Source organism: Eumetopias jubatus, unplaced genomic scaffold (assembly GCF_037043125.1).
Source record: "Eumetopias jubatus isolate StellerSeaLion01/CBP00866 unplaced genomic scaffold, mEumJub1_p1.0 scaffold_4, whole genome shotgun sequence".
NCBI classification, from domain to species: Eukaryota; Metazoa; Chordata; class Mammalia; order Carnivora; family Otariidae; genus Eumetopias; species Eumetopias jubatus.
Window position 1 is genome coordinate 124,289,425 of NW_028274810.1, and position 26,404 is coordinate 124,315,828.

The following is a 26,404-nucleotide window of genomic DNA, read 5'->3' on the forward strand; positions in this document are numbered from 1 at the left end:
ATGGGAATCAAGACCTTCTCTGATGGAATGCTCTTTCTTGGAAAGATTTTCCCAGCTGTACATCAGCCCAGGAAGATCGTTGGGAGTTATAATAACTGCACCTACAATATGCACAGGACTTCACAAGCCTTAATTCATTACACTCTTGCAATAGCTTTATGAAGAGTTATCGCTATTCCCATTTCATAGATGAGACCCAGAGAAATTAAGTGAGCCTAGGAGTAATAGAACTAGGGATTAGTAATCCAAGTCCTTTCTGAATCCAAACTACACTCTTAATCCTTTTTTTAAGTGTGAACATAAATCTATCCCTTACATATTGACACTAGGGTGAACAAAGAAGTATTCATTTCTTTCTGAGGTGCAAACCTCTGCCAGAATGCTATCATTTCTATGTAAGACACTAACTCATTCACTCAAGAAACAGGCATAAAGCCGGTGCCATGTGCCAAGCACTGTGCTTGTTTGCACTTACCGATAGAAACTTCAAAGCTAATGGGTTTATCGCCAATCTTCCGGTCAATCATGGTAGCTTCAAAAAATGCTCCAAAAAGTAAAAATTCCTCATATTTTTCTGGTATAATCTGTAGAAAAAAAAATTTAGACAGGTCTGCCTTTATTTTTTTTATTACCAGGAAGCTGAATTAGTGATGTTAACTGGTCCAGAGTGATTTGTAGGCATTTGAATTTCAGTGTCAGCCTGAAAGGGCACATCATTTCCCTGCTAATCAGGCAGGCAGGAACCAGGACCTACAAATTACAAATCCAAATTCAGCCATCTATCTAGAATAATGTAATCTCAACCTTCTGAGCTTCTGCCCTGCAATTAAAATCTTTTTTTTTTTAAGACAAAGGTTGGCATGTGTATCGTTCTACAGTACTATTGGTAAAACACAGGTCTGGAATCACCTTTGGGTGAGCAGCCATTTAGAGAACAGACAGGAACAGAATCAAACCCTTACATTGGAGCATTGTTTTATGGATTATATAGGAGGTCACATACATTACGTTTGTTTCTCAACAACCTCAAGCGGTCAAAATCTGGATCATTCCCGTTTTAAAGGCAAAGAAGTTGAGGAAACTAAACTTAAGGTTGAGTTTAGTAACTTTCCCAAGTATTCTGACCACAGACCAGTGCTCTTTGAGCTCTACCACGTGCTAACCCAACACTTTGGTGCTGTTCAAAGACAGACCTTACTCCCCGAAATAACATAAGCCTGGATAGAAGAGACAGGAAGGCTAGGCACTTGCATGAGCATCAGCCAATCCAGTGCATCCAGGACAAGCTATAAGCATGCGGAGGGTCTCAGGATCACGTCAGCTTTTATACTGAAAAGGGCCTTGGAGTTCATCTGCTCCAGCTTCCTCCTATCTGAATAAACTAAAGCTCAGAGAGACTAAGGGGCTTCCCCAGGTCACACAGCAAGTTAAAGTCAGCCAAGATTTGAAGCTTGGGCTCCACCAAGGCTTCCCTCTCAAGGAATCCTACATTGTGGAAGACAGGACCCTGAGAGGTCACAAGACAGGAGCCATCCCAAGGTAACCATAACTGTTTGTAGATGACTCCTATTGATGTGGAACAGGTTGATGGTTCAGGGAGCAGATGTAGCTCAGACACCGACACAGCATCACATTTCTGAGCAAAGAGGCTGAATGAGCTGCCATACAGTCTGTGTTTCCTGGTTTCACAGTTGGATTGATTACATTACATGGAAAAAGCAATAAGGTTCATCTAAGGAAAATAAACAGTTGTGGCTTTAGAGCTGAAGAACCCCATTCAATCAAGAGCCCCGAACCCTGTCCCTCTGAGAGCCAACAGGTCTCAAAAAAGTGACCTTTCCTTTACACAGGAGCCTCCTTGCTGTTGGCATCAGCAGGAAATGTTTCTATTGACCAGAAAATGTTGGACAGGGTGGGGGCCCAGTGCTGGTTCTTAGTCACAGAGCACACATCCCTCCCTCCTGCTGCCACTGTATGCACCAGCTATAAATGAGCCACTTATCTTGCCTTTCTGGAGCCAAGTTTACTCTCGGGGAGGAGGTTAAAAGGTATCTGAAGACCTGATGGGAATATAGGCCATGTAGCCTAGAAGAGGGATGACGGACTCCTTAACCAGATAAGCCCGTCTTCAAATCCCAGCTCTGCTACTTCCTGGCTGGTTGACTTTAGGCAAGTCATATCCACTCCCTGGGTGTCACTTTCCCTGTCTGTGAAATAAACATTGTCACAGGGCCTACAGGGGGGAATAATGAGATCATCTACATGGAGCATCTCATATAAAGCCTACATATACAAATGCCACAAGAATGGTAGTCTTGGCAAAGTATTTCAACAGATAGAATTCATCTCTTAATCCTGCCCATCCTTCAGGTCTAACTCAAATGGCCCATTCTTTTGGAAGCATACTTTGACTTCCTGAGTTTGAGAAATGATGATGGCAATGTTTACTGAGTTCTTATTATGTGTCAGATGTAGTATTAAGAACTTCACCTACATTATCTCAGGTAATTCTCATAACCACCCTAGGAGGAAGATGCTTTTATTCTACCCATTTAAAGATGAAGACAATGCAGTTTGTGAAAGATTAAAAAATCTGTCTGAAATTACTAAACATGCCTAATATTTACTGAGCACTTACTACGTGCCAGACTCTATTCTTAGCACTTTGTATGTATTAATTCATTAAACCCTCACCGTGAGCCCATGAAGTAGAGATTATTATTGGAAATAAGCATAAAGATTCAGAGGCAATGTTTCTCCAGGGGCTGGGCAATAACCACTGCCACATCTAAAATCCAGCTCTCTTACTTGAGAGCCCAACATTTTAATTATCATACTTCACTTACTCCAGGAAATATTAACACTTTATCTGTCGCTCCTTATTGCATGTATCACCTTCTACTTCCTGTCCATTTATTTTGTATGTCTTACCTCCACTTCTATATCATAACTTCCATGGAGTCGAACCCTCTTTGTATTCCTACATACTGAGGATGATGTCTAAAAAAAGAAACTAGTGGGGCGCCTGGGTGGCTCAGTCGTTAGGCGTCTGCCTTCGGCTCAGGTCATGATCCCGGGGTCCTGGGATCGAGTCCCACATTGGGCTCCCTGCTCAGCGGGAAGCCTGCTTCTCCCTCTCCCACTCCCCCTGCTTGTGTTCCTGCTCTCGCTGTCTCTCTCTGTCAAATAAATAAATAAAATCTTTAAAAATAAATAAATAAATAAATAAAAATAAAGAAAGAAAGAAAGAAACTAGTCAGTACATGTTCAAAGAATTTGAAAATGAACACATCTCTTAGATTAGCTATGCTCTGTGAAAGCTTGGCATAGGGAGTTAACCTTTGACGGTGGTGACGAGGGTGAACTGGAAAAGCCAACATCATGGGATCTCATTTGCCCAGGTATGCGATGAGAGCATGGCTGCAGCAAGGGAGATGGGAGCTCAGGACCCTGGAGAGCTAAAAAAGAAACTGCTTCAAGAAGGAATATCACCATGTTGGTAAGGGTGAGCTCTGAGGCTGTTGAGGCTCTGGGGAAGGTAGAAAATATGTCCACAAATCCTTGGAAACCCCCCACTCAAAAGATTAAGCCTAATTCCTCCCCCCTTTCGGAGTGGACTGCGCTTAGTGACTCACTTCTAACAAGTAGAATGTGGCCTAAATATCAGTGTGTGACTTCTATGGGTTTGGTCATAAAAGACATTGACATTTTTGCCTTGTTCTCTCTTGGATCACCCACTCCACTCGGGGGGGGGGGGTGTGGGGAAGCCAACTGCCATGAAGATATTAAGAAGCCTGTGGAAGGGTCCATATGGTGAGGAACCAAGTCCTGCCAACAGCCATGAGAGTGTGCCATCTTGGAATTGGATCCCACAGTTCCAGTCAAGCTGTCAGATGACTGCAGCCCCTACCAACATCTTGATTGAAACCTCATGAAAAATTCTGAGCCAGAACCACGAAGCTAGGTATTCCCAAATTCCTCATCCACAGAAAAAATAAATGTTTGTTGTTTTAAGTTGCTAAATTTGGGGATAATAGTTATATAGCAATAGATAACTAATAAACCCAGCAGGAAAATGACCACAAACATGAAGCCAAGACGAAGAGAGAAAGAAGGAGAAATAAGGGTTTGAATGAGACCTGAATTTCCCCTCTCCTACCACCTTCTATCCAAGAGCCAAGATGGGCTACTGGCCTTGTAAAAATGTACACTCTATGTAAATTCCCAGCTTACACTTGCTTTCTGCTAGAAATTTTTTTTTTAGACGGCCTTAGCAAAATGCCTTGAAGATACTGACATGGGTTAAGAAAATCTTCTATTAGGCCCTTTCTACTGGGTAATTCCTGTCTAGGAAAGAATGGTCAGCCTCAACAGTAGGAAAGATTGCTGCAGAATCAGATACAGTCAAGATATCAGCATAGGTGGCTACTTAAGGTACCCGCAGTTTCTGGCAAAGTCCAAAAAATGTCATTTCCAAAGTTGGCAGATATTCTGAAAAAAATACACATAAATACAGTCACATCAAAGCAATGTCAACTCTAACCACAAGAAACTGACAGTACACATTTCCAGAGAGTATTTCCCAATATACAAGTCCATAGAGGAGAGCTGGGGAGGTCCACAAAATATCCAAAATAGGTCCAAAAAACAGGGTGGAGAGCTCTGAACAAATCATAAACATTGGTCACAGCAACAGTAAATGTACTGCCAGCCTACCGTAAACATGTAAAGAACACTGTCAACCGTTTTACAGGCATTCCCTCATTTACCCCCAGGAGATGCCTGTGACAAAGAGACTATTACTACCTCATTTTGTTAATGAGTAAACTAAAACATGGAGAGGTGTTACTATCAGAGCCATGACTAGAACCAACCCTCAAGATTTCCTACCCTGGGCTCCATCCTCTCCCCCACACTGTGCCTTAAGATGTATTAGTTCCCAGCAGTGAAAATAAGTGGCTCTACCAAAGCCAAGGTGACCCAGATCAGCCATCACCTTCCTTCCCCACCCAAAATGATTGTCCGGTTGACCTGAGAGACACACTCCCAGAGACAGAATCATCCAAGTTGAGAGCTGGAGTCCACTCACCTCTGCTACTAACAAAACACAAGTTCCTTCATTTGCTTAACTACAGAGCCGCCTTGCTAATCTAAACAGTTGATGGGGGCTGTTTGGGTGGCTCAGTCAGTTGAGCTTCTAACTCTTGATTTCAGCTCAGGTCATGATCTCAGAGTCATGAGATCAAGTCCCACATCGGGCACTGAGCATGAAACCTGCTTGGGATTCTCTCTCCCTCTCTCTCTCTGCCCCTCCCCCACTTACACTCACTTGCTCTCTCGCTCTCTCTCGCTCTCTCTCGCTCGTTCGCTCTCTCTCAAATAAACAAACAAACAAACAGTTAAGGGGATATTCACAGTTTGTATGCATCTTGGAGACCCAGATCTCTTTCCCATCATACAGAACGGGGCTAGGAAAAATGCTAATGTGTTTTATGTTGAGTAATAGGCATTTCTTTGAATTGTGATTTCCCCCCAGTATTAGCCAGGGGAATAGGTTTCTCAGATTCTTTCATCCTAGCGTGTCACTCACTCTTCTTCCTCTTCATCCCTCAACCCACATAGCATAGGCTAGGCTAACAAAGCTAAACAAAATTAGCCCACAGATAGAGCTCAGTCCATCCCCCCACCACCTGCTTTCACCAGCTCTCCCAGAACACTTTTATTTCCCTTTCACTTTGGTTCTAATGGGATTCCGTGTTTTGGGGGAACACTGGAGGGATTTACCATGAGCAGATGGCTGTAGTGTGTCAGGAAGAGGCAGCGGATCGGCCCAGAATACAAGGCTGGGCCAAAACACATTTAGCAGGGGAAGTGGGACCTGTGCATGCCTTTGGGAGCCTGTGGGAGCTGCGGTGGCAGGTGCTGCCTCCACTCTGGCCTTGCCTCAACAGGGGCAGTGAAGCAGTGCTCAGACCTACCTCGGGGGGAACATCGAAAGGTTCCACCTCTACCTCTGTTGAGTTGGTCTTGTCTGACACCTGCTGGGATTTTCCATCATTGGTTTTGTCACCCTTGTCTTTACTGGAGCCTTTGGAAGATTTGGAGTCTTTGTCCTTTGAAGACAATTTGAGCTCCTTGAGTGCCTTGGAAAATTTAGATTCCTGTGCCCCTCCCGAGAGGATCTCCACAGCAATTTCCACCAAGATTCTGCCCCTGAATGACACGCCTTCTCCAAAACCTTCATTCAGTTCCTGGTAGTCGTCCATCAGGCTGTGGTTCCTGGGTGAACCGTACAGGTTAATCCAGGCAGGTCCGAAGGTTGGTAGAAAGCCTGCAAAAGCCCCAAGCTTTAGTTGCCTGGTAGTGTTTCCAAGTTGATTATTTCTTGCTTTATAAAAATTGTGCACATTCATTTAAAATGTAAAATATACAGAAAAGACAAGAGAAAATATTTACAGACTGTCCCATCCCCCAAAGAGCCACCATTGCCACTTTGATATATTTGCTGTATTTCTTTCTTTCTAGTCTTCCTTGCATGCGCACATGTGCATTTGTTCACAGGTGTAATGTTACTACCAATGCCGACGTGCATCCTTGTCTGTTCATTCATTCAACTCATGTTTATTGAGTCGTGACATGTGCCAGGCACCACGCTAGACACTAAACACGGAGCCCAGTGGAGAATGAAGCAGAAACAAACATTAAACAAGTAAATATTTACATTATAAGTGCTAAGCAGGAGATTTACCTTATGCAGCAAGAACAAATAACAGGCTGAAGAGGCATGGAGAGGGGTCGGGCAGAAAGAGAGAGATTCTGTCCCAAAGGAGGGTCAATTTTAAGGAGCAGAGATACTGTGGTAAAGGGGATAAGAAGATTCTGTGGCCCCTGATGTCTAATTTTTAAAACTGTTTTATACATTTCTTTGAACACTATCAAGATGTCCCTGAAAATTTGGGGTAAAACATATTTACACCAAGTTGAGATATTCTGAGGGTGGTGCGCATTCTGCGTAAAGCAATCCTGTGGCAAACCCTTCCACGATAGGAAGACTTAAACAGTAGGTGTTTATCGAGGTCTTTCTGTGGTGTCACGCTGTGAGAGGTATAAAAATATGTAAATCTTGTCCTCTGCTTAAGCAAAGCCTTTGGCATATATGTTATATGTACACACACATATATATACATAAATATATTCATCAATTAACACCAATTTGTAGTGCAGAGAAAGATTGCCTTGGGATTTTAAGGAGGGAGGGTTTATTGGGATATTTAGAAAGTTATCACCTGCTAATTCAGGTTTTGCAAATAAAGAAAGGGTAAAAGCTCTTTCCCCTGACTGGTAGATTAGCTGGGCCTCCTCATTCCCTCTCTGGCTCTCTGAGTGCGCAGTCACAGCACCTTCCTGCAACACTCAGGACCATGTGCTCCTAACAGTGAGCTGGGGGCACAGTATCTTCTGGACTTTTTAAACATGTAAAAATCATTCTTAGCTTATGAACCATATAAACGTATTTGGCCAGCTGGATGTAGCCCATGGACCATAGCCTATCAATGTCTGATCTCATCTAAACTCTTCATTTTTCATTTAAGAAACCCAAGGCCCAGAGAGGGGGAATGACTACCTCAAGGACACACAGCAATGTTCATGGAAGACCTGGGACCACGATCAAGCCTCCTGGATCCCACGGCCAGGCTCCACCTATTGCCCTGAATCAACCCAAACCACAAACCACACAGAGCATGGAAATGCCTAACACACTGCCTGCTCCAATCCTCTCATTATGAAAATGAGGGCTTCAAATCAATCATTTTGTGACCCCATTCCCAAGTGAGACAGATGAAGATTTACCTTTATCTCCATCTTGTTCGTTGGAGATTTTCTTTAGGTCGATGAAATGGGTGGCCAGCGCTACATCATTCACGCTGCCTTCGTCCCACACCTGGATTTTCACCCTCCGACACAAAGGAGGGAACATTTCCTTGAAGACCACCTGTTCGTGCCACACAGGATTGGCACAGTTCTTCTGCACTGTGGTTCGCCCCTAAAAACAAAGCCAGCAAGATGTAAGCTGTCAAAAGAAAGGAAAGAGGCCCCCTGAACTGACTAAAGAAAACTCTTCAAACCAGCTGGAAATATAAAGTAAGTTGCCAGAAATAACGAACCTGTTTCCACCCAACACCCATGGAAATCCGTTGCACCCAGGAACATTACAGCGCCCCCCCCCCTTACCAACAGGGAACGCATCCCAAGATGCTAGTGGACGCCTGAACCCGTAGATAATGCTGAACCTTATATATACTATGTTTTTTTCCTATACATACATACCTATGATAAAGTGTAATTTACAAATAAGGCACAGTAAGAGATTACCAAAAATAACTAGTAATAAAATAGAACAATTGAAACAACACACTGTAATAAACATCATAGATCTTAGCAACCTCAGCGTACAATTTCTTTCCCTTTCTTATTGAGAACTATCACCTTTTCACTTAAAGGAAGCACTTATAGCTTCTCTTTGGTGTATCTGAATTGCCAGGACCACTCCTCCTGCATCTAGGGGGCATTATTAAGTAAAATAAGGGTGATTTGAACATAAGCACTGCCATAGCGCCACAGTGTACCTGATAACCGAGGTGGCTGAGTGACTAACCACAGGCAGGGCCGACTTGCTGGATAAAGGGATGATTCACATCTGGGTAGGATAGAGCAGGATAGCACAAGATTTCATCGCGCTATTCGGGACGGCGTGCAATTTAAAACTCATTATTTTGTTCTGGAATTTCCCATTTAATAATTTCAGGCCATGAAGACCATGAGTAACTGCAACCATGGCAAGCAGAGCCACAGATAAGGGAGGAATACCATGCTAACATCCTACTCTGCACCAGACACCATGCCCGGCATCAGGAACAAAGGGAGTAATTGATGGGTCCTGCCCTCTGGAGGTTCTCATAATCACACGGGGGTTGGAAAAAGGCCAACATGCATGTTCTGAACACGAGTTGTTCCATGCATCTGTTCCATGCAGCAGATATAGTTAGACCCTGAGTTTGTGTCTTATAAAAGTAAGGCCTTGTGCAAATCACTTCCCCCTTCCGGACCTCAGTTTCCTTGTCATAAAATGGAGATGATGTCCTATATGACTCAAGGGATCCAAGTAAAAAGTACTCCAATGTTCACCCTGCCAAGATGAGGGGTTAGAGTAGCATATATTGTTAAGGGCAGAGACAACATGTGTGTCAGCTGAAGCTTCAAAGCCCAGCCAGCCAGGGTTAAGCTGTGACCATGTGCCCAGGTGCTGGTTCTTCCAATGGCTCTTGAGCAGGGAACAACAGGGAACAGAGATGTCCAGGCTTACACAGGACGAGGACTACCTGGAGAGCCTGGGGAGAAGGCTGCGAGGCAGGTGGCGAGGCTACGGAGCCTGGGGACTGAGTAACAGCTCAGAAAAGTAGCCAGAGGTAAGGAAGGAGGCCTGTCTGCCTGGGTCCTAAATCGCAATACTCCATAGCCCCTCTCCATGATCTCAAATGGACAGAGAGTGGGTCACCACCACCCCCACTTTCCTGCCATGTGACTCAAGGCCTTTTGTGAAAGCTTTCTCTCTTAAGGCACGTCCTAATGTTTATTTTAACTTGATTTCATTTGATTAGTAATGTCCTAGGGAAAGAGCAGAGTTCTGGCCCTGGTTTGCTGTTGGTGGTGACAACATTCCTTACCATCTGCCCAGCAAAGGAGACCTCCACAAAGGGGTCCACGAGGTCCTTATTGTCACCCACAAATGCTTTAGTGACATTCGCCACGATGCTGGAGTTCATTTTGGGCAACCCCTCTGCTTTGTAGAGTCTCACATAGAATCTGGCCCAGGGTCTCTCTGATGGAAACCCTTGAGGGATCAAAAGGTTCCTTGAGGGGGAACAAAAAGCAAAAAATAAAAAAACTCTCTCACTTGGAAGAAGAGAGAAAAGGTAGAAGCAATTTGGGGACAGAAAGAAGGATCCTGATATAGGAGAAAGAACTGAAAAGATCAGGAGTCATCGCTAAAATGAGTTTTCTTAATAATGTACCGTACGGTGACTAACATAACATAATAAAATAAAATTTAAAAAAATAAGATAAAAGGAGTTTTCTTTGTGGTGTACTTGGCAGCGAAGGGTATGAATAGAGTGAATGCAAACTCCTTCAAGTCCTCGAATTATAGAATAAACACCGTCTCCCACTCTGCATCTTAAAAGAAGCGCATTAAGTCTTCCCATTTCACAAACCACTGGTTGAAGTGATAATTCCTTCAAAGAAAAATCAGCCAAATTCAGATAAATAGGATAAACTCAGGAACAGCTTATCTATTTTGGGTTATTGTAGGGAGACAGGCGGTCCTTGAACTAGAAGCTGACCTCCCAAAGACTAGTGACACCTTTGATAAGACACATCTTGGTGCCTCTGATAGAGCAGAATCCCAGGTAGACAAGTCATGAACTTGGCAGTTCTCATGTGCCCACAAGGAAAGGGAGGGAGAGGGAGGAAAGAGAGACGGAACCTGGGACATATCATTTCTCTTGCATGACCCTGGATGGGCCTGTCTCACTTTTCTATTTGCTCCTCGGCATCAGAGGTTTTGGGGTTGGTCTTCAAGACGTCGCCTTTCCCGGTCACACTGATGTCACACTTCAGGTACCCCTTCGTGCCAGTCCTGATGTCGCCAGGGTCTGTGAGCAGCGCCCACTTGTCGCAGAACTGATGACCTGTAAAAGCGTCCTGACAGCTCCGATTCCCCGCACAGCTGGCCCCAGCAGGTGCAGCCAGTTCCGTCCCACACCCCAGGCCGCCCTGGATCTGCTCCCTGGGAGGCGGCAGCTCTTCCCAGTACCCCCAGCCTCATGCTGCCTCCCTCCCCCCCCTTCCCTCCTCTCCTTTGGTTCCCACTCTCTTCTCTGTCTTCTCCAACCTGCCACAGGTATTTGGAAAGCCTTCCCACCCAGTGCGAATCACCTAGATAGGTTCTTAGCTTGGACAGGCTAGGAGGACATCAATGGGGTAAAGAGGTCACATATTCTTTCACAGGCTGTAAATGGGGCTCATGGATCTTTTTGTTTGGCCTACACTGTCAGTCCAAACTTTAGAAGCTCTTACAAAATCTAGACCTCTGGCTTATCTAAAAAAAAAAATTGTTAGATCTGCCAATGCAGAATGTACGGTTCCACGTGTTCGCAGGTGGCAAGGGAGCTGAGAAGCCGCTGCTCCTTTCATGTGGGTTGTGAGCCCTCCTGTTCCCCGCAGTCTGCAGCACCCCTTAAGGTGTTAACCCCACCCACTGCACTCCTGGCCCCCAACTCATGCGAGCTGGAATTGCTTTTAAGAGAAGGGAGCTTTCATGAGAAGATCTAGATTTGTTGATGGCCCTCTCATTTATCAGCTCCTGACCTTGGACAAACTACCTGCCTTCTCTGAGTTTCACTTTCCTATAAATCAGAGATAATAAGAATTATCATAGCAGACCCTTAGATGGCATGCCACAGCCATTACTCCGAGCTAGGTTCTATATGAAGCACTTTGTATATCAACTTAATCTTCCAACAACCCTGGAAAGGAGGTACTATCTTATCTTCATTTTCTCGGATGAAGAAGCTGAGGTGCAGAGAAGTCAAGTCAGTTGCACAACCATGAAAGAGCAGGGTAGAATGTGAAGCCAGGCAATCTGGCTCCAGAGTCCATATGTGTAACTCCTATGCCACCGTTTCTGCCCGTGTCACACAGCATCACCGCACCAAGTTATAGACGGAATTTGTTGGGGGAAGAAACCTGCTCAGAAGTATGGATATGAAAGATAATGTTGTCATTAGATTGTCAACGTTGAGGAAAAGAGCCAGGTTTGCTCCAATTGTGTAATCGGTGCTCATCTGATTGAATGAGTGGGTCAGTGGATGGGTACATGAATGAGTTGACCTCCAGGTGTGGCAAACTGGAGATGAGTAAGGGAGAGATTGGGAAGTGATGCTTCCTTACCAGGCTGGTTGTACACAGTCCCCAGGTCTACTTTGAAGGAGCCGATCAGGATGCTGCCTATCAGCTTGTGGTGAAAAACCTGAGGAGAGATGGAGCAGTGATTTCACTGCACTAGATTTCTCTTTGAGGATAAATCTGTGAAATGGGTTCATGACCCCTCAGCCAGGATTCTAGACTGTGACGCTTGTCTGGCCTTCACTCTTGTCTGGAGCACAGCGACATTTGGTCATCAAGTGGAAAGGGCATCCAGAAGTATCTCACCTGGACCTCTTCCTCCTAGCAGGTTTTCAGCTATTGAAGGACACCTAACAAATCTCACTCTCTGAAAAGTATCTTTTTAAACCAAAGTGAGCTCTGGTACAGCCCACCCTTCAACACCCATCTCTGCCTATTGAAACTCTATCTATCCTTCAATGCCTAGAGCAAACGTTGCCTCCTCCAAGCAGTCTTCCTTGATCCCCCACAGCTGCAAGTCCCCTTTCTCTCCTAAACTTCCACCACACCCTGCTCACAACTTACTCAGAGAACTCATCACATGTCGCTTTGAGAAGTTTGGGACATGTACAATAGTCAGAACAAAGGAAGTGGTCATCCTCAATGTTTTGTCTGATCAGAAGTCAGCAGCAGATTGCCTGGCTGGTGACAGCAACACACTTTAATGCAGTGCTTTCAGGATGAGGAAGCTCTAAAGGAAAGCAGCAGACCTGGCACGGGGTCCAAAAGGCACACTGCATAAGAGACTGCTGAAGAAGCCGGAGTACTTTAACCTTTAACTCAGAAAAGAGAAAACTGGGGGGTGTGGAGGTGGGTAGTGGTAACCGAAGTGTTTTCCAATCTTGGAAACACTGCCATGTACAAGAGAGAGTAGGTTCCCCATGTGGATCCAAGTCCATGTGGATCCAAGATCGAAGAGAGACTCAGCTCACCATAAGGATAAGTTTTATAACAGAACTTCCCAGTAATGAACAGACTTTTCTAGAGACAGTGACCCGTCCATCTCCAAATATAACCAAGCAGTGTGCCAAAACCCCATGTCAGAAAGGTGGCAACAGGGGTCCCTGTACCAGCTGTGTTAGACTAGAGGGTCTCTGGGCTCCCTTCTATGACACTCTATGAGTTCCTTGAATCAGAAACAGTTTCCTACTTTCTTCCACCCACCACATGCACGGCCTTGTTCAGAATAGGTGTTCAGTAAACATTCACTGAATTAATGAATGATTGACGGATCGAATGATGGATGAGTGGAAGACTTAGGTGGTTTCTAAACAGCTCCTTTTGGTGGAGGCAACTAATAAAAGTAAATTCAATTGACTTTAGGAAATGAAGAAATGACAGCCCTTCCAATCTCCCTTTCTAACCTCACTACCTCGCCTAAACTTTGTAGGGGAGTTAAGAGAACTGAGGGCAAGTAAGGACAGCTTGGCTCGAGGGGAGGAGTTATTTAAGGCCACCCATATAAAGCTCACTCCAAACCTCTCCATGCTTGCAATTGCTAATGCGGCTTCCCAAAGGCCCCAGCAAGAACATAAACCTGACTCAGGCTCTCTTCTTAGGCCAAAGGCATCTGGGTCCCTGTGGGCACAATGGGACATAAGAGCCCACATGGGTCTTTAAATAACACAGGAGCCCTCCTCAAATCATCCATCCACCCAGTCTGAGTGCCAGGTGTGGGCAAGCATGAGATTACAGGGACTTCAGGGAGTATCACACACAGAGTGCTGGGGGCCTTGCATGCCTGGGGTCACTGTCAAAGGAAGATGGTCTTTGGCACCACCATGGTCTGCTACAGCCTGTCTACCCCAATAGTATCTGCTTACTGCACTCCACCCCCTTCTTCTCCCATGTTGAATTTATTTTGGACATGTTGACTTTTAGTTCACGAACTACCGGAAAACCTGTATTAAATACTCCGCTCCAAGGGGAGTTTTCCCTTTAAAATCTTTGGTCTCTGTCCCTAAGGGTCATTTGGGGAGCCCAAAGTATCCTCTTCTTCCAAGTTAGGGAAAGAAAGGCAATACCAGCTTTGGTCCTCGGTCTAAAAATCCATGGTCCCACAGAGAGTCATGACCCTTGTCTACGCTATGGTATAAAAATCTAGCTATTCATTGTTTGCCTGAAATCTAGACAGTTCCTTAGGACCCAACTACACTGCCGATCTCACAAACAGGTGGTTGCCAGAGCTATGCAATGTAACAATATCTGAGGCAATGCCCCAGGTCCCAAAATATATTCTGTGCCACTTGTCATCATGCCTAAAATTCAAATTAAGAATATCTGGCTTGGGTGCCTGGTGGCTCCCTCGGTCAAGCATCCAGCTCTTGATTTCAGCTCAGGTCATGATCTCAGGGTCCTGAGACTGAGCCCCATGATGGACTCCACGTTGAGTGTGGAGCCTACTTAAGATTCCCTCCCTCTCCTGCTGCCCCTCCCCACTCATGCTCTCCCTCTCTAAAAAAATTAAAATAAATAAATAATGTTTGGCTCTTATTTTTTTAAGAATATTTGATTCTTGATAACTTTTCATTCTTTAAGAGTCACATTCCTCAAGTGCCCCTGAGAAAGAGAATGTAATAATTCCACTATTACCTAAGACTTAATGCAGGACCTATATGTAATATGTTTTATATATATATATATATATATATATATATATATATATGACTATGTGCATATATAAAATACATAATAAATATAATATAATATAAATTACAGAGGTGGGTGGATGATAGGGACAGGCAAGGAAGTCTCCAAGACAAGTTTTGCCATCTTCAAAATTCTAACTAGAGTTGGTGTCACTGCGGAGCAAAACATTTCCTCACTCTCCATACGTCTTGCATTGGTACATAAAGTATGGATTCTGTCCTTTCAGAACCATTAGGAGGAGAGCGCTTACCCTTCCACAACCCACTCCGCCTCTCTCAGGCATGCATAGCCATGCTAACCTCTTCATGGGAGAAGCAGTGATTTCCCAGACTGGTGAGATAAATGCAGTCTGTCACCCACTGGTCTCTCTGTCCCTTTGCTGAGTGATGTGAGGTTGGTATCAATCTTGTCGTGCCCCCATTTTCTTTCTTTGGGGCTAGTACTTCAGCATGGGCACTCTCCCTTCCCGTTCCTGTCCTCCATGTGGTGGGCCACCTGGGTAAGGTGCCTGGCTAGACCAAGAAGCTTCTCTGTCTCTACCCTTCAGACATGATCTGTGGAGACAGGAATTCACCCGTGGAGCTGAGGAAGGGTCTATGCAGCAGACACAACCCCCCATGAACAGGTCCTACGGTCTACACTCGGAGGCAGCTAGGAAGAGACCAAACGGCAACCACTTGCTCCAAATCATGTTCTCTGATCCAGCATTACTGATATATTTGGTTCCTTCCTGATGCCTTTTCCTACTTCTCTATTTATTACCAACTAGGAGGGGGGAGCAGTGTGATTAGTGTGGATATCACCCCAAGAGAGAAACACTAACATTTCATCTCATAAAAAGAAATAAATGGACTCAAAATGGCAATCTGTCAAGATGACATTTGAAGCACATGTTGCAAATTCCCACATTAGTAAACTCCACAATTCAATTCATGATAGCTTGAGAGTAGCTTATAACTTGTTTCCAAGAAGCACAGATTTCCTTGAGGAGGTTTTCCTTCTCAAATTCCTCCACATTAGTTATTTCATGTTCCATTCTGTTGGTTTTGAACTTACCATCCCACACTCACCCTCCCAAACCTATTTACCCCTAAGCAGGCTGAGCTGTTCTAGAGAGTTCCCAATACCTAGAATCTCTCCCATCACCCTCCCACGTCCATCACCAATGATATACTCACTGAGATTTTGATGATCTTGTCAAAAAGATGCAGTTGGGGTCCAATGAAGTCAAAGACAAAGTACTAAAAAACATAAAGTTCATTCTGACCATCCTTCCAGGCTTGCATTTAAGAACTTTGTTACTGGATTAGTAGTAGATTTCTACCGTCTTAACCAGTAGCTGCATGGTCCTCAGTGGCAATGGATATACCATAAAACAATTGGCCATCCCCTATTCAGGGTCACCTAAATTCTTTCCAATTTTTTTTTTCAAATGCAAAAAAAAAAAATGCTGTCATCTCCATCTTTGCACAGGATATATGTGAATTTTCCTCTAAAATGGACATAAAATGTGCAATTATTGGGTCATGGCTTATGTACATGTAAATATCTAGTAGATAATATGAAATTTCTTTCCAAAGGGGCCAAGCCATTTTACATGCTTACTGGCAGCATACAAAAAAGCCATTTCCCCATACCCCTGCCAACCCTTGACATTGTCAATTCTCTTAATTTGTTGGCCTATAAATAATGATGGGTGAAAAGCAGAGAGTGGTTTTAATTTGGGGTGAGCTTGATTAAAATCTTATTTTCTCAGGAATTTTTCAATTTCAAACACCTTTGTGGCCATTCCTAAGATTGACCGGGAAGAGAATGAAAAGAAATTATGGACAACGAGGGCTTCTAATTTTAAGAAAGTGATTGAATTTTAGAGTTTTGAAGAAATTCTCTAGACCAGTCTCTATATTCTACAGATAAGAAGACTGAAGACCAAAGGATTTAAAAGACATGGCTGGATTCAGACAGCTGGTTATTGCTGAGCCTGGGAGCATGGCTCATTTCTCCAGAAGTTATCACACAAGGGTTCAAGTATAGATGTTTCACCATTTGAACTTTACCCAGTACCTCCCAAATGTGAGGTAATATTCTCCTAAGACGTAGAACACTGGGATGGTGTTTTGTTGTAGGTTGTGTCTTTTGGGGACTGGTAGGGGTGGGGGAGGCAGGACCAGGAAGTTGTTTTGTGGGTTGTTTTTGAGCTTTAGGGTGGAGGAATAACGCAAGGACCTTAGAGATGAACAGGACAGCAGTAGGAAAGGGAGAACTGACTGCTCACAGCCTGGTTTTAAAGGGCAGAACAAAAAAACCAAAATGTGGAAATTGAAAGATGCAATTATACATCATAGAAACCTTCAAAATGGCAGTCCCTAGATATCAATGACAGGCCACATTACATTTAATGTCTTCTGTTTAAGAAAATGGGAAAATACACATGATATTTCAGGAAGTTTTTCATATATATGTTCAAACTTTTAAAGAGTTGTGTTGTGCAGAATTTCTTTTATGTGGAAAACTCACATGAAATTCCTCATTCGGATATATGAAATGCTGTGAGTTCCTTGGATCAATAAATTAGTTCCAATGTTTATTGTTTTCTGCTGAGTTTCACATTTCATTTTTTTTTAATTTTATTATGTTATGTTAGTCACCATACAATACATCGTTAGTTTTTGATGTAACGATCCACGATCCATCGTTTTCGTATAACACCCAGGGCTCCATGCAGTACGTGCCCTCCTTAATACCCATCACCGGGCTAACCAATGCCCCCTCCCCCCTCCCCTCTAAAACCCTGTTTGTTTCTCGGAGTCCATAGTCTCTCATGGTTCATCTCTCCCTCCGATTCCCCCCCCTTCATTTTTCCCTTCCTTCTCCTAATGTCCTCCCTGCTATTCCTTACGTTCCACAAATAAGTGAAACCATATGATAATTGACTTTCTCTGCTTGACTTATTTCACTTAGCAGAATCTCCTCCAGTCCCATCCATGTGGATGTAAAAGCTGGGTATTCATCCTTTCTGAAACTCAGTTGCCTCACACAGGTTCCTTAGACCTTTGAGCCACATACGTTTTTCTAGCTGGAAAATATTCCCCAGCCCCTATTAACTGGTTCCTTCAACATCTGATGGCCCTTGGGCTTGAGAATTAAGGTCAAAAGCTGTAATAAAGGTTTTCAGTTCAACTTCTATGTTTCTACTTGAAAGTCTACTGATGACACGTAGGCCCCGTTTCATGTCATTTAGACCCAGGACTTGTATGCATAAAGAAAATACGAATCATAACATTTCACAAATCTGTAGAGCTTTGCAGTTTTAAAGCATCTTCCTACACATTAGTTCATGTCGCATCCATGCCAAAGTTGTTATGGAGGTGAAGGTAGGATGGGAAGGAAAAACCTCATGGTAAAAGGCTCAGAGGCAGGAGTGATGGATAATGAGGAAAGGAGTTAACAGCTCAAATGGGATTTGGTTATTTTCTGTTTTCATTTTCCATGGTCTCCCTTTTCAGTTACTACTCCCATTAGGCAAATAATTAAGAGTTTGCTGCATTTTTTGTATAACATTTAGAAGCTTCCTGTCGCTCTCTGATGTTTTTCTCTTTGATGCTCACGATTTTTACACTGCTTAGAAAAACCCGTCGGCTTTACTTTCCAAAGCAACATGCCTATTTCAAAATTAATAATTAAATTTCTAGTGTTTCTTTCATGAAAAAGATGTTTATCTTCTTCATCACCAACACTCAATACATTTATTGAACTTAAAGCCAGAGCTTATAATGGATGAAGATGAGCATATGAGAAATAAGAAAATGGGTATATTGAAAACACAGCAATGAATTTAAAATCAGTAGGAACTCCTTCCGTCTCCTTTTCATCACCTTTTTGTGAAACTCTACGGGGTTGTTCGTAAGGAGGCTCAGAGGGTTTGCCAAGGCTTAGATGAGTTGTGGGAAGCAGTGAGGAGGGGCACAGCTTTCCTAGTTGGCTACCACTACCACAGATGGGAGGGGAGGGAGAATTGGGTGGGGGGGAAGATGTTGGTGACCTCCATGACTTACTTCATTGTAAAATGGGCTGTTGGTTCCTTCCTTCACTGTGCTTTGCTTCTTCTCATCCCCGACCTCAATGATCACAACTGGATCAAGGTTCTCACCCACCAGCTGGCGGGCCTCAGTGATGGTGATGGCAATCTACAACACAAAGCAGCATGTATGCACTCTGGACCTTGCTGTTTGTTCACACAAGAAGAACTGGGGGAGGCTGGGCAGGAGGAGTCATTCACTTACTTGATAGTTTTGGGACCTGATCTCCCCATCATGGATCTTAGTCAACAGTTTTGATCTATTAAAAGAAAGTTTAATGTATTTGTTTCATTAAGCAAGAACATATTTTAGATCCATAAGCCATGATAATATTTTCCCAGGTATATCGAAGTAGTTTTATTAATACCATATCACATATTCTCTCTCCATCTCTGGAGGAGATAAATGTAAATAAACAAGTGACTTAACCTCTCTATGACTCAGTTTCTCCATCCTAAAAGTGGAACTAATAATAGCACTTACCACATGAGGTAATTGCTACAAGTGAACAATATAATGCATGTAAAGGTTTAACTCAGTGCCTGGCAAGAATAAATGTCAAAAACAAACAAACAAGCAAAAAACAACAACAAAAAAAGAATAAATGTCAACTCTTATTGTGAGTATGATTATCAGTATCGTTTATTTTTTATTTTACAGAATGAGAAACTGAGATGCCTCGGCAAGTCAGTGGCAGAGCTGGGTCTACATAAAGATCTCCCTTATCTCCTGTCTGATCCTATCCACAAGACTTCTTTGCCATTTCTTTTTTTTTTTTTTTTAAGATTTTATTTATTTATTTGAGAGAGAGAGAGAAACAGCATGACAGGGGAGAGGGTCAGAGGGAGAAGCAGACTCCCCGATGAGCGGAGAGCCTGATGTGGGACTTGATCCCAGGACTCTGGGATCATGACCTGAGCCAAAGACAGTCGCTTAACCGACTGAGGCACCCAGGCACCCCTTTGCCATTTCTAGTAGATATAACAACCCTGAGTTTTGTGATTGCTTTTGAAAGAATCAGTAAAAGAGAAAATTGGAAGGAACAACCTAGATGCCATCTCAGTGAGATTTCACATTCCAGGGGATTTCATTTATCTGGACTATCATAAGTAATTGGAAACAGATGTGCAACACCTGGGTATTTAGAAACTGATAATAGTAAAAGAGGTGAAGAATCCCTGTCGTCACCAAGGCAGCAATGGGTGGAAAATGAATAAGCTTGAGTTCCTATTGAATTTTATTCTCTTGCCTTCTGACAACACCGTCTTGCATTTGACTTCATCCCATTTTGGTGATTATAATTGAGTCTAATAGAGAACAGAGTGAGCTAGTAAAAAAATCTCAAAGCTTTGGAGTCAGACTGATCTGAATTAAAATATTTCTTTTTCCCAATTTTGTGATGTTACGCTTAATTTCCTCATCTGAAAGTGGAAGTAATAATTCTGACCACATAGCGTTGCTCTAAGGATTAAAGGAGATAATGCATGTGGGAAAGGGTAGATATCAAAAGGTATATATGTTCATTAATAAAATGGCAAATTCATACTGACCATTTACTGTGTGAAAGTGCTTTCCTGGTCTCAGAGGATAAACAGGTGAATGACCTAGCAACCTGGCCCTTGCACAGCTAGCAATGTATCCCAGGGAGAGAGGACAAAGGCATATCAAGAAAGAACTAGTAAATGTAAAATGTGTTGTAGAAAAAAAAGTGTGATACAAGTTCAAAGAAGAGAGACATTCCTGAGAGTCCAGGTAAGCAACAAAGACTTTACTGCAGAGATTAGATGTCACTTGAGCATTAGTTGGGTGGGTAGAATTTTGATTGATGCAGAATGCACTGACCAGGGAAAAAGAAAAAGTCTTCTCCTCCTTACTTCTTTTTCCCCTGCCTTCCTCATTCAGTATTGTTCTTCTGGTGAAATAAATCACAAGGGATTCCCTTCAAGGATATTTAAAAATAATTGCAATCCTGTTTCGGGGGACTTGGGGGGCCATGATTGTCATGGTGCCATATAGGGAGAAGGAGATACTGCAGTGAGTATATGCAGACAAATTTCATGCCTCCTTTTAAGAGTCAGCCTTTCAGCTATCACCATCTCTCATTTCCAGCTCTTTCCCTACCCCCCTCTACCTCTTACACATATCTACTGTGTGCTATCCTGCCATGGCCCAGTTACAACAATTCAGGTTCTGTCACACAGGGAAGGACTAATATGCTTTATTGATAGTAAGAATTCTGAGCAGAAATAGAAGGGAGGGTGTGAGGGATTACCATGAGTAAGAAAATGACATAAACAAATATGGTAGACTGAAGGCATCGATAGCCCCAAGTATTAGTTATCTATGCTCTTTGCCTTGTAACTTGTAGTCTCTCATTCTGACATGGGCTGGACTTGTGACTTGCATTAGCCAATAGAATGCAGCAGAAATGATTTTTGCTAATTCCAAGCCTAGGCTCAAGAAACTTTGTGTACTTAGACTCCGCCTTCCTTCTCTTGAAACTCTGCCATCACCACCATTGGAATAAGCTTGGACTAGCCTGCTAGAGATCTAACACCATATGGAGGAGAGCTCAGTGGTCCCAGGCGAAGCAATCCTAGACCAGCCTACCACCAGCCAACCCTCAAACTAAAATCAGCAGAATTACCAATGACCACACACACATGAGTGATGGATGTATAACTATCTGGAACCAGTAGAGCTAACAAACTAACTCATAGATTCATAAGCAATAATAAATTCTCGTATTAAGCCTCTGAGCTTGGGGTTGTTACACATGAAGCGCTAACTGATAATAGCAAATCACATGCAAAAGGACAGTTTGTTCTGACTTTTTGTTGGGTAGTATCAACACTTGGGACAAACACAAAGCTAAGATATCTGGCACCTTGATGAATTAAAGAGCAGGTGAGGGACTCAGATCCTGAATCTGTCTCCTGTTGTTCCTGTCATTTCTGAATTATGAGGCACAGCAGGACCTTAACTCAGGGGATTTAAGACCAGAAGCTGGTAGAGCTGGGCCCCTGGCCGGCTGAAGGCTGACCGGTATCAAGAGGCCAGCACTGCCATAGAGGATATGAGGTAGAGACAGACCTCTGTCTTCCTGTCTTAGACATCTGGCTCCTTGCAGACAGTGATCAGGTATTATTCTCTGTTCCCCAGAACCTGCAGAGGTGCCTGCACATGGGAGGTGCCCAGTAATGTGTGCTGACTGCCTGCACAAACACCGTACCTTCTCTTTGGAGGAGTTGAAGGGATAGGAGCGACAGATTCATGATCATGAATAAAATCTCCTCCTGGTCCTTCCTGGTGAGAAGGCCCCTCCTGTGGTGCCTCTGCTTCACTCTGGCCATCTAGAGAAGCAAACAAAGGAAGAAAACTGTCAATTATGATATACACAGAGGTGATCTGAGCCTCAACTGTCTGGCACTATGACAATCATCATAAGGAGTTCAAGGAGACTATAAGACAGTACCTGCCAGCATGAAACTTAATATCTCATTGGCAGAAAAGAAAGGCACATAACTTAACTTTTCTAAAAAAAATATTCATCTTCTGTTTCCAAAAAAAAAGAGTAGATGTATATGCATGGTATTGTGGAAAGGAAACTGGATTATGAACTTAAAGACATGCTTTCAAGTCATGACCTTGCCACAGTGGACCTTCAGACAAGTCATTTATTCCCTCTGAACCTCCTCAGTAAAAGGTAATGTGCATAGGAATCACCCGGGAAGCTGTTGAAATGCAGATTCTGATTCAGTAGGTCTGAGGTGAAGGCCAAGATTCTGCATTTCTAACAGCAATGGTCCATGTAAGTCTGTTCCTGCTGAGGGCCAATTTTGAGTAGAAAGGTGTCCTAGGTTGAATTATATTTCCCGAAGGCCTCAAGTCCTAGTCCCCAGAACCTGTAAATGTTACTTGGAAAAGGGGTCTTTGATTAAATTAAGCATTTTCCAATGGGGAGATTATCCGGGATTATACAGGTGGGTCCTAGTTGCAATCATTTGTATCGTTACAAGAGGGAGGCAGAGGGAGAATGGAAGAACGCAATGTAATCACAAGGCAGAGATGGGCCAGGCGCTGCCACCCTAGCCATCGGAAGATGGAAGAGGGAGGAATCAGATACTCCCGAGGGGGTGAGGCCCTGCCAATATTGTGATTTGGGCCCCGTGATACTGATTGTGAATTTCCCGCCTCCGTTACTATGAGAAAATTAATGTGGGTTATTTTAAGCCACCCAGTCTGTGGTCATTGGTTACAACAGCCACAGGAAATGAATGCACGAGTGCCTAGAAAATTTAAGTGAATAGATAGTAAACATATTCTTTAGACCTCCTCTTCCCCCACTGAGGGCTTCTGATTTAATTGATTTGGGATGTCGCCCAGAGGTCCTTTTTTTTTTTAATTCCCCCAGGTGATTCTAATGCGTAGCAAAGCTTAAGAACCACTTCTCAGACAGACTTTTGACGAAAACCCAAGGGTGTGTGGAATTCTCTTAGACACTAAGAGACTGCATGGTGAAGTTCAAAACCCTGACTCCAAAGGTTGGGCGGAAATCCCAGCTCTGCCACTTTCTAACTTTATGTTTTGGGGCAAGTTACTTCATTTCTCTCAGCCCTGTCATCCTCATCTATAAAGCCAGGCAAGGCCAATGTTACCTACCTCACAGAGGTGTTATTTTTTTTTTTTTTTTATTGTCTATTTTCTTTACAGCACTCTTCTCAACCTGTAATGCAGTTACCTACACAGGTCTCAATAGATAAAAGAGGCTCCCCCATCCCCCACCCAGAACAGGATGATTTGAGGACTTTATACAAAGGTGTGGGTACAGGAAAATCACAAAGAGTTGTGCAGCTATCTGGGGCTCACAACAGCCAAGCTGTTTCTGTTTGGAGGCCCCAAAAATGAGGCAAGCGAGCAGTTACCAGAATCTGGAAGGAGAGGAAGTCAGGTCCAGTCGGCTCCTTACAACCCTTCAGTTGAAGAACACATCCAATCACTGGATCTGAGCTCACGTTCCTCCCTCCCTCATCCCTCCTGCTGGGGTGCCCCACTGGGGAAAGGACCTGGGTTCTGCATCAATACAGGTCAGCCCCCTGGGACCGAGAACAGGTGGAAAAGGGTGGAGAATTGATTTGGGAAAGGCAAACAGAAGAGTCCTACACAGGGTTCTCCTCCCTCTAAACTACCCGAGGGCACTGTTCTATACCAGAATCTAGTGCAGAACCCAGCATTCAGCTTACAGGCCATTAGCATTTGTTGAGGAAATGAATGAATGGCTGATCATGGGAGGGACTCAATAACTTCGGGTAACTAACTAACGGATGAGTTAGGATCATTGGAACTTAAATTAAGACATAGCCCCTATGCCCCAAATACACAGATATGAGAGTCACTGACTTTGAGCATCTCCAAATACTTCATCCAGTAAAGCCCTAACTTCCCAGGCCAGGCCAAAAAGGAGAGAGTGTACTATGGACTTTGTTTTGTCAGTCTCCTATGGGGCAAGCCCCTGGCCATCAGCATAAATGCTATTTACTTTCTAGGAGGGGCCTGATTCCACTCTGCCCTGTTTGCTTTGTGTGCTAAAGACTCTAATTAGAATGAGCCTGGGGAGTCAGCTTCTCTGAAAGGCCTCAGGTTGACTGCCCTAAATCTCCACCAGCCTGTTCTTTCCTTCCGGGTGCAGTCAGTAGAGGCTCCTACCTGGAGGCTGACCCATGGAGTAGGAAAACCCAGGCTCTTGTATGAGCTTGACCTCTGCTCAGAAGCTAGCTTCTCTACTTCTTAGCCATGCAGCTTTGGGCGAGCCCTCAACCTCTCCGCACCTCTCTTGTACAGGAGCAAAGGAACCTACATTTCAGAGTCATGAATGATGCATGTCAACTAAAGAGCAGCAGGGACTTACTAAATGTGTCCTAAATATTATTTTTCATAAGGTCCTGAAAGTAAGGGACAGTCTCATTCAACCTTGTGCCCCGGGACCTACTGCAGGGTCCTAATTTCAAGGACACCAGATAAGACCTAAAAGTCTTTTCCACCTAATTCCCTGAGTAGGTAGCTTTAAGCCCTGTCCCCACTTAAAATGCCTCTCTCATCCCATCCAAGGATGACTTCATCGTTATTACCAACCCTTTAGTCTGAATAAGCGTCCATAGATTTCCACTGTAGGTTATAAGCGAGGGCAGGAAATGGAGTTGGGAGAGAGGGACCTGAAGCGACAGGGCACCCGCAGGGGGCAGCAGTGAAGGGCGAGGGAGGCCCCCCAAGGAGACAAGAGGGTTGAAGATAAAGCAGACACACTGCACCATTTTGCTTTAGAAATGGTCCAGAGAGCTGGCCTCAACCTGGCTGTTGTCAGGGCGATTGGGCAGTGGACTCTAGGAGACCACCGCAGAACTGTCCATCGGAAGGGGTTAATCCTATCTGACTCAACAAACGTGTGTCTATCTGACGCCAGGCCTGGCCCCACTGGCACAGTTCACACTGTAACTTGGGGATTCATTTGCTCTTTTGAAGAAGCAAGTAGCCCATTCTGGGGACACAAAGCCAGACAGCCGGGACTGACATCCCAGTGCTGCTCACTGCTTCCCGGCCTGTGCTCTGGGTCTCAGGGCCCATTCTGAGCTTCCTGCAACCACACAGGGTCCTGTGATCCGAAGGATCTCCTCGCACTTGGCCCAATACTCTGCTATTGCCATCCAGAAACTTAATAATTTCTTAACAATGGCTTTGCATTTTCGTTTTCCACGGTGCCCTGCAAACTCAGCAGCTGTCCTTCTCACACTTCACTTACTCTCTCTGCATCTCTACAACCTCCTTTGCAAACCTGGGATAGCAACACCCACTGGTCGGATGATGGCGGGGTCGAATGAGACAATAAATGTAAAGCTTCCCCTGTAGCAGCTGCTGTCCTCACTCGTATTTTTAAAATCTCAGTGGATCCTCCCCAAGGCGTGTGAGGTCGGCCCAGCAACCCCCATCGTGCCCACTTGCCAGAGGGAAAAGCCGAGAATCACAGCTGTGTTGTGAGTCCTGGACCACAGAGCAAATCAGGACGGAAACAGGAGCTTAAACCTTGCCCCTGTCTCCCCCTGGGGTCCCCTTCCACGGCCCAACAGGTGTCTGCCCCTCCCCTGTTGGGCCCAGTGACCAGATGACCAGCAGCACTGGGGCGGACGCCATACCTGTGACCGGCAGGGCCCGAAGACACGGCAGGCAGCACACTTCCCACCTCACTCCCACGGAGGGAGAGCTCCATTCTCAGCCAAGGAGGGCTCAGCTCTGTGAGACCTGTAGGCCCCAGGGTAGTGCATTTTCCCCATCCCCAAAAGCCTCACCTTGAGCAGCCTTATTGGCTAGGATTAACCCCTTTTCTGCTTTCTTCTTCTTCTTCAGCTTGAGCCCAAACATCCCCTTTCTGAAAAGAAGAAAAACTAAATAACACAGTGATAGTAACTTCGAGGAATTCAGACATATAAGGGGGAAATACACACACACATGCACGCACGTGCTGATTTCTCCTGGAAGCTGACCAGCCTCCTCTTCCACCCTGGATGGGGATCAAAAGACCAGTGTCAGGATGACCCAACAAGCTCTTCAGACAGCTCTACATTTGCAGAAACCATGAAGCCCCACCAGAAATTATGGGTTCCACCTAGACTTTAAATGGG

At 44.2% G+C, this 26,404-nt stretch overlaps 1 protein-coding gene across 1 annotated transcript in view; it reads right to left on the bottom strand.

The window, feature by feature from the left end:
* The window catches only part of FER1L6 (fer-1 like family member 6), a 114,515-nt gene extending 88,371 nt beyond the window's left edge, over positions 1-26,144 (bottom strand). The window contains exons 1-11 of the mRNA XM_028105671.2: positions 26,072-26,144; positions 21,964-22,084; positions 18,936-18,990; positions 18,708-18,839; positions 15,831-15,893; positions 12,010-12,088; positions 10,592-10,748; positions 9,726-9,912; positions 7,852-8,044; positions 5,979-6,331; positions 476-584 (exon numbers count right to left, since the gene is read on the bottom strand). Of these exons, the coding sequence (XP_027961472.2) occupies positions 476-584; positions 5,979-6,331; positions 7,852-8,044; positions 9,726-9,912; positions 10,592-10,748; positions 12,010-12,088; positions 15,831-15,893; positions 18,708-18,839; positions 18,936-18,990; positions 21,964-22,084; positions 26,072-26,144 (1,522 nt within the window). The remainder of the gene's footprint in view (positions 1-475; positions 585-5,978; positions 6,332-7,851; positions 8,045-9,725; positions 9,913-10,591; positions 10,749-12,009; positions 12,089-15,830; positions 15,894-18,707; positions 18,840-18,935; positions 18,991-21,963; positions 22,085-26,071) is intronic.
* Between the last annotated feature and the right edge of the window lie 260 nt (positions 26,145-26,404).